The 15,545-nt window shown below is 49.6% G+C and overlaps 2 protein-coding genes across 3 annotated transcripts; one reads left to right on the top strand and one right to left on the bottom strand.

Annotated features, from left to right (window-relative positions):
• The first annotated feature begins 7,622 nt into the window (after window positions 1-7,622).
• CUNH1orf174 (chromosome unknown C1orf174 homolog) lies at window positions 7,623-10,083 on the top strand. Of its 2 annotated transcripts, none has more exons than XM_066202852.1 (3): window positions 7,623-7,789; window positions 8,372-8,860; window positions 9,607-10,083. In XM_066202852.1, the coding sequence occupies exons 1-3, from the start codon at window positions 7,631-7,633 to the stop codon at window positions 9,745-9,747; spliced, it is 789 nt and encodes a 262-aa protein (XP_066058949.1). In that variant the 5' UTR covers window positions 7,623-7,630; the 3' UTR covers window positions 9,748-10,083. The 2 variants fall into 2 exon arrangements, with proteins under 2 accessions (XP_066058949.1, XP_066058950.1); XM_066202853.1 differs by lacking the exon at window positions 7,623-7,789 and adding an exon at window positions 8,032-8,094.
• Window positions 10,084-11,516: 1,433 nt separating this feature from the next.
• On the bottom strand, window positions 11,517-15,544 carry DFFB (DNA fragmentation factor subunit beta). Its single transcript, XM_066202851.1, is given in 7 exon segments — window positions 11,517-12,640; window positions 13,121-13,221; window positions 13,632-13,805; window positions 13,964-14,043; window positions 14,708-14,895; window positions 14,897-15,102; window positions 15,399-15,544. Coding segments are annotated over 7 exon segments (1,080 nt in total). The 5' UTR covers window positions 15,513-15,544; the 3' UTR covers window positions 11,517-12,423.
• Between the last annotated feature and the right edge of the window lies 1 nt (window position 15,545).

The following is a 15,545-nucleotide window of genomic DNA, read 5'->3' as shown; positions in this document are numbered from 1 at the left end:
AGCTGAAAAGGACAACCAGCAAGGGTCATGTAGTGAAGAAAATGACCCAAGACAATGGTAAGAAGAAACCAAGGCACTTCTACTGAAACCTGGGAGGATTGGTATTACACCAGTCACCCCTCTGCCCTGGGAAGAAGTACAGAAAGGGACAGGAAGGTCTGGCAGTCAAGTTTCTGGCTCTGTGACAGACTTATTAGAATGCTCTGAGCCCTAAACCCTCTTCCTGGGTGGTTTTTAATTCTGACTCTGTGTTAAGCATTAAGCACTATCAGTGCATGCAGAAAAGAGCCCTAGAAACGCGCTGCTTGAGCAGGAGTGCCCAGCTGAAGTCTTTCTCTGCTTACATGATTAATCTGTCTCTGAAGAGCAGCTATTACACACTGGGACGGTGTCTGGACAGCTGTGTGACATCTTCTGTGCAGGATGCGAGCAGTGCAGACGACAAAGGCACGCAGCCAGCCCTGTGGAGAGGTGGGAGATGACTCAGAGCTGTGGCATCGTGTAATGGAGCTGCTCCTGGAAAACCTGCTTCAAAAGAGTCGGGACACAGGAGATGAGCAGCGGTGCTTGATGGAGGCAATACCTGATGTAGGAAGTACTTAAGCAGATTGTAATGAGGATGTGGGTTCATTACCAGAGCCTCGCAGGGCCGATAACGGAATCGCTCCTGTTGCACTGTAGTCCCCAGTCGGAAGGAATGCGTAAGAGCGCGGCGCTCCGGGCCACTGGAGCCGCTGTCCTAGCGTGATTCCTACCAATGGAACAATATTGCTTGCTGTTGCATGAACAGAACATGTCTCCTCTGATTGTTTTTTCCTGCTCTTTTGAAGACAGATGCTGTCTGAGGATCCCCACTGGTAGAAGGTCCTCTCTGAGGTGCAGTTACAGCTCTTTACACGTAACCTCTGGCACTGGGAACCAGTGGTAAAAAAATAAATCCAAGTGGGGATCTTTTGGCACAGAGTTTGCTCTGGTTCTGAAAGAAGTCGTGAGAGTGGACAAGAGAATGACCTCAATAGTCTGTTCCATGGCCCTGCTCCAGGGTGTTTCAGCTGTAATTATCCTTTTTTAATTCAGGGAGCTACTGAACTGTGATGAGATTCCTGGAGTGGCTTAAACTCCCTGTCCTGTAGGATACCAGGGAAAGAGACACCTCTTCAGGAAAATGCTGATGGCTTCTTGCTCTGCTAAGAAAAGGCCACCTGGCCCAGCTGTCTTATCCATCTCAGGTGCTCATCCATGGGCATGTGCCTTTGCTTGGACAATCTCTGTCCTGGGAGATTTCATATGCCCAGAAATTGGTAACTCTTAAATGCCAAGAATTAAATTGTTGAGGGGTTTTAAACTTTACGTATTGAATTACTGCAAGACAAGTGATAGAAAGTAACGAGTTAATTATGTGACAGGGAGAGAAAGTGCCACTGTGCAGCAATCCTTTCAAAGGCAAACAGAAATATTTATAGACTCAGGACTGCACAACTTGCCACACTCTGACTCGAGATGTGCTACTGATTCACGGGGCAGCACTTTCAGATGGGGCTCTAGTGTGGGCCACAGCTCTGCTGAAAGGTAGGTCTCACCTCAAGCTGCGTTCAGAGGCAAGTGCTAATGAGAGAAAATCTGGTAGGATTTTGTCAAATCAGAGTTTAAAAACATCCTGGTGATGTCCTCTTTTCAGTCCCTCGGTGGATTTCCCTTTCTGCATGGCTGGCAGAGTGGCTGTGAGTGCTTGCCGAGGTGACCCCAGCCCACGCCACATGACCAGCTCTGTGGGGACAGAGCCCCAGCCCCTCCAGATTTGGGGCACACACAGAGCTTGTGCAAGTGTTCATTTCTCGGGTGATTTCCCACCACACCTCGATACTTCTGTTCCATTCTGCCTTCCAAGCAGAGCTGCAGAGTGCAGAAGCTGGGAGAGGAGACAAACACGATTGAGATCAAACCTGATCAACATCTGCAAGCAGCCACCCCACAGTCACCCTCCTGTGGGACACTCCCTGCCCTCCCACGCTGCTCCCAAGGGTTATCCCGTGCAGAGCCACCCTTGGTGGGCACAGCCTCAGCTGTGTGCCCTCCCACAGCTCTGGGCCTGGCCTGGGCTACTGTCGCTATTTTCAGGGACTGACTAATCCTGACGGGAGCAGGAAGAATCTGCTGTTACCTGCAGAGGACAGAGGGAAGGAGATAATTCATTCCCATCCCCAAAGCAATCCCTGCAGGCAGGTTTTGAGTCAGATTTCCAGTCATCTGCCTTTGGAGACCACCAAGCAGGCTTTAAAGAAATCCTTATATTTTCAGCAGTAACATAATAGTGGTGGAAATTTAATAAAATTCACCATCAAATATTTATCCCATTACATTGGCTTAAGTAATTTAAGATGCTGAAATCAACATGGTGGGTTTATATTTAATGAGCCTTGTGTAAAACAGCCACTTCCATCCTTGTCAGGTGTGTAGAGAAGACACTTGCACTGACTCAAAGAATTTTTATCTCCCCAAAGATGTGGTGTTAAATAATGTACAGCACTCACCAAAATGTTACCTGACACTGGTGGAAAATCAGGCTGGGGCCTGGTGAGCCTGATGTTCACTGGCATGTAGGACAGAGGAAGGGCATTTTTAAATTATTATTATTTTAAATCTAACTGAGCAAATTATGCTGAGAGCAGCCTGGGCTCAGCTTTTGGATGAAGTTCAGCCTTGCTGAGTGTGGTGTTCCCAGCCTGTCCCTCTGACAGCTGGGCAGCGTGGCAATGCCAGGACCAGGCTCAGCTACCTGCGAGCAGGGGGGCTGGAGGAAACAGGGAGAAACTGTTCCTGAGATCCCCTGCGCCAGCTGGGAGCAGCACACTCAGAGCTGCAGAACACAACTGCCCCAGCTCCCTGGGGTGCCCAGCAAAGCAACCAGGCAAAATCTGGGCATCTTTCCAATGGAGACAGGCTGGGAGAACTGGAGGTATCAAACCTGGAGAACAGGAGGTTCTGGGGAGACCTTAGAACCTCTTCCAGTGCCTGAAGGGGCTCCAGAGAGCTGGAAAGGACAATGACAAGGGCATGGAGTGACAGGACAAGGGGGCATGGCTTTAAACTAAAAGAAGGGAAATACAGATTAGATTTTAGGAAGCAATGCTTCCCTGTGAGGGTGGTGAGGTGCTGGCACAGGTTTCTCAGAGAAGCTGTGGCTGTCCCAGCCCTGGAAGTGTCCAAGGCCAGGTTGGACCGGGCTTGGAGGAACCCGGGACAGTGGAAGGTGTCCCTGCCCACGGCAGGGGGTCGGAACGAGATAACGTCCCTCTAACCCCAACCATCCTGTGTCTCCCTGATTCGGGCTCCTGGCAGGAGGGCAGATAGGCTTGGTGGAGGCTGAGCCTCTCCTACGAGAAACGGAGAGAACTCCTTGTTCCTCCAGTGTCCTTTATCTTGCCATGATCCCTCGCACCTCCCCGTGTCGCCCATCCCGCGTGTCCCCTCGTGTCCCCCGTGTCCCCGAGCCCACGAGCGGCGCGGCCACACCGCCGGTCTCACACTGACCCCCAGCGTCGGGCGGCGGCTGAGCCCGAGCTGCTGCCCCGGCCGGGGAGTTCGATGGGAATTAAACCCTAATTAAAGCCTGTAGCAAAGCGACGTGACAAAGCGGGAAGCGGAGGGGCGGGAGCGCCTGTTCCCACGGCTACAGTTACAGCAGCCGTTAAACTGAGCCAGGAAAAGGTTTCTGTAGCTGATGCTTTTTAACAGCCAAGCCAAGTTGCCAGTAAATCATTAAAATCCATGTAATCAGTCTCCTGGAGCAAAGGTAAGGGTTTGGACCCAGTGAGACGCTTTGTGCTGGGAGATATTTACTTGTAGTTTGTGAAACACTCTAAAGATCAATATGGCAGGAGCAAGAGGGGCTTAGGAAGGGCAGGAGACCTGAGGCAGGTGGAATTCACTGGGCAGTGTTTGGAAGTGCCTTGGGAAGGATTTGCCAGGTAAACACCAGAGATTGTTGCAAGAAGTGCATCAATAGCAGGGAAACAAAACCATGAGCAGCAGGGCTCCAGGCAAGGGTTTGGGGAAAAGTCCTGGCGAGGCTCCAGGGTCTCCAGCACATCACAGGAAGCCCAGTGCCAAACAGCCCCTCAGACAGATACTGCAGCTCCCCAGCCTGGGTTGCATTCTCTGCACTCGCTGTTCTCCAATGTTCCTTATGGTTTGTCATTAACGAATGTCACAGGTTTCCTCTTTGTTGCTCTTTCTCACAAAGCCCACGTACAGCTCTGTTGTGTTAATTAATTTCTTCAGATACTGCCTTTCCATGTTTGGTCCTTGATAAAACACTTGCAAGAAATCCAAAATAAGACTCAAAGAGATTTCTCACATGGCAAGCATAAAGTTTCGTTATGTACTGTAAATTCCCTGTGATTTCTGTGTCAAAGCCCACCAGCTCCCGATGTGAGCACTCCTCTGTGATGGAAATTAGAGGTTTATTCCATGTGAGTGGTGCAAATGCCCTCAGGTCAGCAATGCTCGGGGCAGCTGCATCGGAGGGCTGCAGATCCTTGTGAATATTCAGTTCTAGGTCGGATATCGAGTCCCAGAGTATTTCCCAGGACAGTGCCTCTGGGGGCCCAAAACTGGCAGTTCATAGAATCACGGAATCACAGAATGGTTTGGCTTAGACGGCACCTTAAAGATCATTCAGTTCTAACTCCCTGCCATGGGCAGGGACACCTTCCATAGACCAGGTTACTCAGAGCCCCATCCAGCGTCAATGCTCACCAACATTACCTGAGCTGGCACAACACCATCGTGTGATGGAAGAGAATAGCAGCTAAACATTTTTTTCTTCAAATCTTCAACACAAGACCAGCTCTTCCTGCTGAGGAGGCAGAGGAGGCAGAGAGAAGGATGCAGCAGGGAGCAAGGATCCTGGTCCTCGTTATTGGGAAGTGGGTCCTCCTCCTGCTTTTTCCCCAGAAGAATTCAGCCACTTGAACTCAACCCACCTCTCCCATGGCAGGAAAAGGCCAGCCAGCGCTCCTGACGGATGGCTGTTCAGTATGACAGACCTCACATTCAACAGTTAACAGCCAGCATGTTTACAGGCAACATTTTTTTTGGCTGCTGTCCCTGGCATGTCAGTCATGTTTAGCCAAATGAACTGGGAGGATTATAACAGACAGGGACACTGGTGCAAGTGACAGGCGCAAAGACAAGTGCTGCAAGAAGCTCATTTGCACATTGAGTTTCACAGCCCGGCTCTCCCTTCCTGCTCCATAAGCTCATCAGCTGCTGCTGCAGAGCCGCCAGTTTTCACAGGAATGATGGAGCTCACAAACCCCTCTTTTTATTTTTTCTCCCCTGCCTGCTTAGACAACAGATTCTAACATAACCCTTTTTTTTTGTTTTTAATATTGAGAATAAGCCCCCTTTTATGTGGAAATGTGGGTTTAATGTAAATAGCTCGTGCTGCTCTGATTCTCTCTGAGGACTGTTGGCTGTTGGCAGCCCCCCTGTCGCCTTTCAAGTCACTTGGGAGTCACTGCTGCTGAGATGGGGATGGATCTCAGAGGGATACGCAGTCTCTCCCGGGTGCTTCCTGCGCTATGTGACAGTTTTTATCTCGGCTGTGTTTCAGAATATGCAGCAACATCTGCAGCTGTGAAATTGTCACCACCTGCCCCCAAAACAAGGTGGTTAAAGGGGGGAATAGGGTGAGTTTGACATGACAGCTCTGGAGGGAGTCCTGCCATCCCTGCTCCATCTAAACTGCTGTGTCCCTTGCAAGTGTCCAAGGCCACCCCACAGAGTCTGATGTGCTTGTAGTTGTGTATCTCACCCCACACCAGGTCACCAAAGGCCACGGGACTGCTCAGGGCTTTGCCACCCTGTTATCAGTGCTCAGTCACATCAGCTTTCCAAAGCAGCAAAAAACCCGAGAAACATGCAGTGTTGTGAAAAGTATCTATTAGAATTGTCAACATTAAATTTTCCTTTACTATTTTCAGTTTGTTGTGGAAATTAAAACAAGAACCACGTTTTCCAGCTGCAGAAATGCTGCTTTTCAGCCAGTTTTAGTCTGCGGCTGTTTACAAGACAGTGTAAGTTTTCACTGCCTAATAAAAACAATCATCTGTATTCCATGGCTGCAAGCAACAACACTGTGAGAGAGTGGAGCAAGTCGAGGAGGTTTTGGAGAAGAATATGAATTATCTCACCCAGAGAACAAAGCACAGACAGACCCTGAGCACTGAGGGAAATCGCACAACAACGTGCAGGCGAGTCTCCAAACCTGCATGGTTTAACTGAGGGATTTTATGCTTTTTTTGAGAAAAAATAAATTTTTTTAACATCCCCATAGGTACAGTCTTGCCACTTATTCCCGCGATTTAAATTGTTGCTTCTGTTTTTTAAGGCCAGGCTGAATGGACAAGCATTTAATCAGCCAGGTTGGATAGAGGAGCATAGGTACCACTGAGACTCGTGGGACGGCTCTGCAACGAGCAAGAACATTAAAGGCTGCTATAAAGAAACAAGCTCCTCTGCCCTCAGATGGACAGAATTATAAAAATCCCCACAGCATCCCCAAAGCACTGAATTAACTGGAGAAGGAGCTGTGTTTAATGTGATGAATTGAGCCCGTGGGCCCCATCGTGGGGACGTGGCCGTCAGGGCACCGGTACCTGCCATCGCTCCCTGCAGCACCTCCCCGGGAACATCAGACAGGATAATTACGTACTTAAATCTGGGTGCTTTACTACACAGAAATTCATCTGCTACCCTCAGAGTCCTTGAAGTTAAAGAGGGATTTGAGTTACTGACATAATTTGTTCCCTGAGGGCTGTGGAAAGCAGAGAGAAGAACATCTGAATAATAACTCTCCGACCACGTCTTGAATGGGAGCGAGTGCTGCTCCAGAGTGAGACACAATGGGAAGCAAACGATTTCAAATGTTTATAAGCTACATAGTTCCCAGGCAGGATGGGGTTGGGTTTTTCCCCAAGCAGCAGCCGGGAGGGAGGTCAGCAAGTTCCCTTCAGAAACTGTAACTGCAGCCTTCCAATACTTGAACGGAACTTAGAGGAATGATGAGGCAAGACTATTTACCAAAGCACGAAGTGACAGGACAAGGGGGAATGGGTTTAAACTGATATAGAGTAGGTTTAGATTGGATATTGGGAAGAAAATCTTGGCTGTGAGGGTGGTGGGGCCCTGGCACAGGTTGCCCAGAGAAGCTGTGGCTGCCCCTGGATCTCTGCAAGTGTCCAAGGCCAGGTTGGATGGGGCAGGTGTGGGACTGGATGATCTTCAAGGTCTCTTCCAACCCTGCCCCATTCTGTGACCTGTGTCGAGCTGCAGTGTGCTCACTTTGCCAAGGCTGCCGTTAAGGCGATGCTGCCTGTGGTCCATGCTAGGGGCTGCCGGGTGCGAGGGGCTGCCGGCTGTGAGGGCGATGGGCTCTCCGCCCTCAGTGGCTGGGATGAGGCTGCCGTTTTCCCGGAGCCCTTTGCCCGGAGCCCTTTCCTCGGTAGCCGGTGCCCGATGCCCGGTGCCCGGTGCCCTTTCCCCGGTGCCCAGAGCCCGCGCTCGCCGCGGGGTTCCTAAACCGAGCTCCACAAGATGGCGAGCGCGGGCCTGCTCGGGGCCCAAGATGGCGGCGGGCGGCGCGGCGCGGGGTCGGGGGCGCTCGGACACCCGCGGCCCCGCTCGCCCGGCCCGGCCGCGGCCCCGGGCCCGGCGCTCCGCGAAGGCAGCCCCCGCACCCGACCCCGCACAGCCCGCGGGGGAAGCAGCCGACACGGCGAGCCCGGTACGAGGGACGGGGCCGGGTGGGATGGTGTGGGGGGGAAAGGCCGCGGGGCCGGGCGGTCACAGAGTGGGGGGATCGATCGCAGGTAATGATCAACAGCTACAATCTGAGCATCACCATGTGGGAATTATGAGGAGAATTGAAGTAAATTTATCGCCGTTCCCGCTCCTCCCACGACGTTATTTGTGCCAGTGCAGAAGTACAGAGCAGATTTAGCCGCTCACCCTGCGGGGCGATGACAGGCCTGGCACAGTAATTCCCATTAGCATCATCCTTAAGAAAATAAGAACATGGTGATTGACCTCGTACGGTGCTAGTTTATTCTCTGAGCAAAGTGTTTTTCGCTTGCTGGTGAAGGACTGTATGTTGAGGTTTATGTAAGCTGTCTGCTCCTCTTTTCCTCTCTTTACATGCACTTTCTACTAATTACTTTTCTTAGAAGGTTTGGATCAAAATGCCACTCGTGTGATGGAGCCCTTCTGTTCCAAAGCCAGCTTTGCAACTAAAGAGATAAGGTGATTTTATTCTTCTTTAATTCAAGTGAGCTTTAGCATCTTGTCTTTTTTTTTTTTTTTTTAACAGTGTTCATCACATGAAGCTGCCGAAGGACAACCCGCAAAGAGGATGAAATGCGAAGAAAGCAGTCTAAAATCTGAGCCAGAGGGACTCACATGTGAAAGTGGAAACCTTGCTGCACTGGGGGAAACACCTAAAACTCTTGATGGGGATGGAGGTTCAGAAGATCCAGGAGACAGCAGTATAACTCAACAGGAGAAAGATGAAAGCATTCCAGAGACTGATGAAGGGAGGCAGGAAAAGGAGGAGCACGGTGTTTCTCTGGGGTCACAGGCAGTGAAATCCAGCGGTGCTCCATTAAGAATGGGTGGATATCTGCACCACTACCATGTGTTCAGTGAAGAGGAGAGCAGCTGTGGGAGCTTCGACGGGACCACCTCGGAGGACGCGGATCGCCCGCGGAGGCCGATGCTCCTGGAGCACAGCAGCGGCCTCTCGGATGAGGACAGCAACCAGCCCATGCCAGTGCACCGGTTCTTTGGGGATGTTGAGCTGGTGAGATGATGAGTCTGTCCCTGCTTTAGACTCAGCCCAGGTCTGCTTAAGATTTCCCTCAAAACTCTTGGCGAATTTGGCCAGTATTGTTGGGCCCTGTACCCCAGATAAAACTGTCTCCAACCAGAGATGAAATTACTTGCCCAGCTAAATTAATTTCAGGTGTAAAATCTTTCTTATTTAGACTTTTTATCCAATTCCATGAGATAGGTATTTTTACTGGTAATGACATTATGGAGACACAGTACTGTTGACAAAATAGATTTTTGCTGGTCTTTGGTTCTTAACAGAATCATAGAACACCTTGGGTTGGAAGGATCTTAGGAATCACCCAGTTCCATTTGGATTGTTTGGAATAGAAACTGGTTTCTGTCTACCTCAGCTTTTGAACTGATCCAAGGGCCAGAGTTTTAAATTTGAATCCCTTTAACAAGCATAACTTCGGGGCAAGTGATGCTGCCATCTTTTAGGTGTTTCTTGTGGTATTTAGGGAGCAATGAGGATTTGTTTACTGCTAATCCTCCTCACACCAGTGGAAGGAATGCCAGCCCTGAGACTGCCCATGGATCTGGTTTGGGCAGACTCCCCTCAAAGCCCCACAGCTTTAGCTTTGGGTTTGTGCCGCTGCTCCCAAGCCAAGGGTTGGTTCCTGTGTCAGCTGAGGGAGGATGGGAGCTGGTGGAGGTAGGAGTTCTGCCATATGCCGCTACAGACTTTTCCTTGTTGATTTGATCTTTTCTCTTCAGCATCTCCCGGCAGTTGAGCTCCCGAGCGTGACGAGGAGCAGGCGAGAAGCCAGGAAGCTCCATTTCATCGCAAAGGAAGATGATGAGGAGGAGGAGGAGGAAGAAGAGGAGGAGAAGGAGGAGGAAGAGGATGTTGTCTAACAACAAACTGTAAACAAATTAAACCCTTCTTCTTTTTCTTTGTGACCACGTGGCGATGGCTGCGTCAGTAACGTGAGGTGTCTGTTTGCCTTTTCTCAGGGAGAGAAGTGGGAGAGGTTTTTTTCCTGGAATTGGCAGATACAGTATTCCAGTGATTATTTGGGCAAATACTGAATTTTCAGTGATTTGGAAATAAAGTATAATTTAGCACTTTACCACTGATATTTAGGGAAAAAAACCCAGGGAAAATAGAAGTTCTTATTGCTTTTTTGTAAATTTGAGCCTCCATCTTGAGGAGGTATTTGGTTTCACTCTTTTTTTTTTTTTCTTTTTTTTTTTTTTTTTTTTTTCTTTTTTTTTTTCAAAATAGTCAAGAAAAGGATGCTGGAACAAGGTTCTTTTTCTTTTAATTCTGCGATGTCTGTGGCATCCAGTTTATAAAGGAGCAAACAGACTCCCTGGTACAAAGAAGGTACAAGGTCTCCCTTGTGTGGGTCGTTTACACCTAACCCAAGACCAGTTAAACCTCTAAAATGCAGTTCTGCTGGCAAAATGAAATGCAGGATGTCAGAGTGGGTTCAGTGTGCTCATCTCTGGGAGTTCAGCACGTTTTCATTGCACGTCAGCTCCCCAGACACCCACCCCGTGGTGCTGCCTCCTCCCTCCGCCTGCTGCTCCAAGTGTTGTCCCTCCTCGATTTTCAGCTGGTTTCCAGCAAGGATTTTGGAAACAAATGCTTTGGTGATGATACACAAGGAATAACATCCCTTGGATTTCGTTATCTGCGGGGCAGACCCCTCTGCATGTTAAAAAAAAAAAAAAAAAGGAGCAACCTCAGCCAATTCCATGAACTGTTAATTCACCCAGTGTTTGTGGGTATATTTCTTTGAAAGTGTGATTATGCAATAAGCTTCTAGATATTTATTGTTATAGCTCCTTCTATGTTTCTAAAAATAGAGAGAAAATGTTATCAGCAGATGGTTTAAATAAATATTAATTTCTACAGCTAGAGCCTGTTAAACATTCAAAAGTTGTAAGGCAAACAAATTGCATATGCATGGCATGGTAATGCATTCCCATTTCCACTCCAGCTGATGCATTGTTTCTGTCAAAGATATTTCTTGGCTCCTTTTCACTCTAATTCTGTAACACGGAAAAATCCAGATTTTTAAATTGCATATTCATAGTTCCAGCCCAGCTCTGTGTTGCAGCAGCTCCTCCCATTCCTTCAGTGCTGTGTTTGCTGCTGGCTCTTTCTAGCTAAGACAGTTTCACACACAGACACTCATTTCAGTGTGCAAAATGCATTTGCAGTTTGGGGGACACGTGCCACACAGGTGACACTGGGTTTGTCACCAGAATTGTGCCAGTGCTGCCCTCTCCAGTGTCAAACAGAGCAGGAAGGGAAGCTGGAAGGATCGATTGCATGCAGTGGAATTAGAAATCCTGTGTTTAAAATGCACCTCCTTGCTTCTCAGATTGCAGTGTTTGGGAGGGGACTAAGTTTGTTGTTTAAAGTAAATCAATACTCTCTGTAGCAAAGCTTCTAAGACCCAGTAATTTGGGGCTCAGGCAGAAACACCATTTCCACACAATTCCATGTGGACTAACCGATCCAGGACCAACAATATGAAGGAAAACAGCTTTTCCTAGTTATTTACAGAGCAGTAAAGTAGCTGGTGCTCAATTCAAGACCACATTTCTCTTCATGCTCCATAGCACCTGATTAATCTCTCATGCATCTCCATATACTCATACACACACAGAGGTGGAGGCATTTTTTTATTTAAAAAGTTCACACGATTTACATTGACAATCCCAAAAGTTCAGTTCCTATCAGCTGGTTTTTAAAAAAATTCAAGTAAAAAATTGAACTATTCCTGATTTGTGATCTGAGGTAGGAAATGCTTTACCAAAGCAATATTTTCCAAGGCAGTGGGTAAACATCACTGTAAACATGATCATTACAGCTGTCCCTGCTGGTGGTGCATCAAGCAAACTCAAGTTGAAGAGGCAGAAAGCGTTAGAAAGGAGAGGGAAATCAGCAGGGAAGATGGCAAACAAAGGTGGGAAAAGCAAAAATGCAGGGATATGCTGTGGCCTTGCTTTTCTTTCTGGGAGATGCAAGTCTGAAGCAATGGCAAGGGGCAGGTGGGGATGAGGGCAGGAGTTTGGCACAGGTGAGTTGGCAGCTCTGCTGCTGAATCACCTTTGGCATTCCTGAAGTACATTGGTTGCTACCTGCAAAAGGCACAGAGTAAAACATGATTCTAAATCCTTCTTTGTTTGGCTTAATCTCCAGAGGAACAGGAGGCTACGAGCCCCTGCAGGTTAGTTTTTAAGAAATGTTCTGTCTTGAGTTTCATTTCCATGTACTGTGAGTTTTGGGCCAACGCTGGCCAGAGATGACAGGGTAGAATCATTGTCAGCCTCTGGCTCATTTTGTACCTTTATCACACTTGATTTAAGCTGAGGGAAGCTTGTAAGGAGTGGGAAGGCAGGAGAGGAGAATTAAAAGGATATTGGAGCGTGCTTTGTGAGGCTCTGGTTGGGTTACCCAGCCAATCTTGTGCCAGGGACTCTCAAATAGTTCTTATTTAAGAAATTGGAGGAGCTATTTAGAAACAACAGACTGACATGATTGAAAAAAGCAGCAGGTCCCCTCCAGAGACAGCACTAGGAAATCTCATAGGTTTGCTTCCTCTTTCTGTAAATTCTGGTTTTGTCGCAGCTGAGGTTGTGATTGGTTTTCTTATGGCAAGCAATATGTACGAGTTTTAAATTATCCAGGGTAAACAGCAGCTGATAGAAATATTCCCAGTTCACTTCTCTCCCATCTCGTGTTTTGACAGCTTCTGCCAGTTCTGGGACAACAGCACGTTTCTTCTCAATTCTTGAGGACACAAAAGAGAAAAACAATATTGCCATCAGGAGTTTTTTCAGAATAATCAAGCCTCCATCTTCCTTTCAGAGCCAGGCAGAATTGGAATTCTTTCTCCATAACTATGCATATGATTTTTTTTCCCCCCCAAGGAAATTAGTTTAGCAAATCTTGTTTGCTTCACACCAACATTTGAAATGGGTCAGAGGGGGTTTTGCCAGAGAGGAGAATTCACACGGGTAGTGCAGTGAGGAGGGGTTTGCTTCCATACAAAGAAAATCTGCACAGAAGCAAAGCAGCTAATGAGAAGCAGCATTTCATCTGTCTCTAGGGTTTTGTTCTCAGAACAGCTGCAGCATCCCAGCACCTTTTCTCACAACGTATTCATAGCAGAGCTGACTGCACAGCGACGGGAAGGGACTAAGGCTAAACCTTTCTCATGAAGCTGAAGGCCACGAAGCAGGTAGATCTGGATTAACACTTTGTACATACATGTGGTCGAGATTCCAGGTGCTGAAGAGGATCCTGCTTTCCCTGTTGCTGTAGGGGTTGATGGAATGCTTACAGGGGCAGTCATCTCTGTCAAAAGGTCCCTGTGAAAGATGTCACACTTGTCATTACAGCGTGGTCCTGCCACATGCTAGTGAACCAGAGAGATCCTGCACTCCACATCCCCCCCAGACTGACACTGCACCCAGGAAGCTGTTTCCTTCCTCTGATGTTGAGGGAGGAATGGGATCAAACTTAAAAAAAGGGAAGTTTATGTCAGGTATACAGAAGAAATTCTTCTCTGTGAGGGTGGGGAGGCCCTGGCACAGGCTGCCCAGGGATGCTGTAGCTGCCCCTGGATCCCTGGAAGTGTCCAAGGCCAAGCTGGATGGGGCTGGGAGCAAACTGGGCTAGTGGAAGGTGTCCCTTCCCATGGCAGGGGTGGAATGAGATGATCTTTAAGGTCCCTTCCAACCCTAACCATTCTGTGATTCTTCAGGAAGGCTGCAGGTACCTGACAGGAGAACCATCCCTCTGCGGTGCACAGGCGTGCTGCCTCCTCCTCTTCCCTTCTGTCAAAGTAGCACCCGTTGTACTTCACAGATTTCAGTTTATCTGCCATCAGGTCAATAATCCCTCTGTAGGCATCTCGTGCTGCAGGATGAACGTTTGAAATAAAACCACTAACCTAGAGGGGGGAAACCCAGCAATCACTCCTCAGTTCCTGTGGCAGCCTGAGGCTCTTTTCTACAATCACAATGTTACTCTGTAGAAGTACTTTATATTCCTACAGCCACAGAATTACTGTTAAAGCTTGACAAAAGTTACTTCAACAGAAACTTTTACCTCTCTCATGTAGCCCCGCATTCTGCTCTCACAGCTGTGCCGCAGGTAGCTGGATTTGTTCTTGAACCGAGACTCCAGCCCTGGAGGGAACGAGATTATTTTGTACCTGAGCACAGCTCCTACCCAGCTGGGATTTCGTCTCAGCTTTCCACTGACTCAGGTTGTACAGTCTTTTTAAATTCCTATTTTTATTTTACTGGTTCAGGACTATCCTGCTCTTAAGCACAAAGGATGCTGTAGAGCATCTGCTGAGAGAGCAGTAGCTGGTATTGTTATACTGGAACACCAAGAGATTGTGAAAGAAAAACAGAATTGTTGGGGAAGAACTGCAGTAATGGCTTGGGAACGGGAAGGGAGACTTGCAGAGTGTAAAGAGAACATAAACCACGGGTAGCTGGCAGAGATGTGCAAGTTATCCATATATTACTAGCAAATCATTAAAACATCATTAATGCAGATTTATATTAATGGGGGAAAGTGTATTCCAGAGCTATCTTTGTTAAAGCAATAGGGAACACCATTTTAAAAAACCATTACCTGATAGTAAATGTGCATATACTTCAAAGAAACCTAAAGACGTGCTGTGCTAATGGAAGGGATAACTGAACCCCTGAGCAAGTACCCAGTCCCACCAGCCAGAAGAGCTCCTTTGCTTTAAGAGCAACAAAACTCACAGAACTGACTTTTCAGAGCAGAGCAAAACCTGGGAGCCCCCGTAGCAGCTTCCTACGGCAACAAACACACCTTCAAACCATTTCTTGTCGTCTTCCTTGTCCTCGGCCAGGATGTTTTCACTCAGGTTGTGGATGAGATCCGCCAGCAGCTTCTGCCTGTGGGGAGCCCGCTCGTCCGTCAGCAGCCTCCGCGCAGCCTCCACCACAGCGCCCTGCTGGCTGCAGAAGGCGGCCAGGAGCCGCTCGATGTCGCTGGCACCTGGGGCAGGTGAGGCGGCACCGGCTGAGCCCCCGGGGCCGGCGCTGCCCCCGCGCCCCCCGCCCGGCCCCGCACTCACAGCCCCGCCAGCTCTCCCCGGGGCCCAGCAGCACCAGCTCCGTCTGCGGCGGCAGCGCTCGGAAGTAGCTCTCGGTCAGCTCCGTGCCGTCCTCGTAGAGGCAGAGGCGGCTGCCTGCCAAGGGAAGCTGCCCCACGGGCGGGTGAGCGGCGGGCGGGACCCCGGCTCCGAGCAGCCCCAACCGCAGCGGCTGCAGCTCCGCACGCGTCGCAGCGGGCAGCTCCAGCCCCGGCCCCGGCCCGGAGCTGCGGCACCCGGCAGTCCCGGTCCCGTCCAGCAGCGGCAGATCCGCCCCGCATCTGTAAGCACCATCCCCGCCTGGTATCGTCCCGTGCCTCTAGCACCCGGCGGCCTCCCGCCCGTCCCGCACCATCGGCAGTGCCCGGCCCGGTCCGGTCCGGTCCGGTCCAGTCCGCCCCGCACCTGCAGCAGCCGGCAGCCCTTCCTCAGCAAGCCGCGCAGGCTCCCGGCCGCCACCCCGAACTTCTGCGGGCCGGCGCACCCGCGCAGGCGGAAGGGCCGCAGCGGCTCCGCCATGGCCGGGCCGGGGCCGCTCCCCGCCCGGGGCCG

This window comes from Chamaea fasciata, unplaced genomic scaffold (genome assembly GCF_029207755.1).
Source record: "Chamaea fasciata isolate MVZ Bird 193981 ecotype frontalis unplaced genomic scaffold, bChaFas1.0.hap1 SCAF_23, whole genome shotgun sequence".
In the NCBI taxonomy this organism is placed as follows: Eukaryota; Metazoa; Chordata; class Aves; order Passeriformes; family Sylviidae; genus Chamaea; species Chamaea fasciata.
The sequence above is the reverse complement of the archived record's forward strand: the minus strand, read 5'-3'. Positions and strand labels throughout refer to the sequence as shown.

Coding starts and splice junctions, on each gene's coding strand:
- CUNH1orf174 (XM_066202852.1), top strand. CDS start 7,631: ATGGCGGCGGGCGGCGCGGCGCGGGGTCGGGGGCGCTCGGACACCCGC. Junction 7,790..8,371: donor CAGCCGACACGGCGAGCCCG/GTACGAGGGACG, acceptor TTTTTTTAACAG/TGTTCATCACATGAAGCTGC. Junction 8,861..9,606: donor TCTTTGGGGATGTTGAGCTG/GTGAGATGATGA, acceptor TTTTCTCTTCAG/CATCTCCCGGCAGTTGAGCT.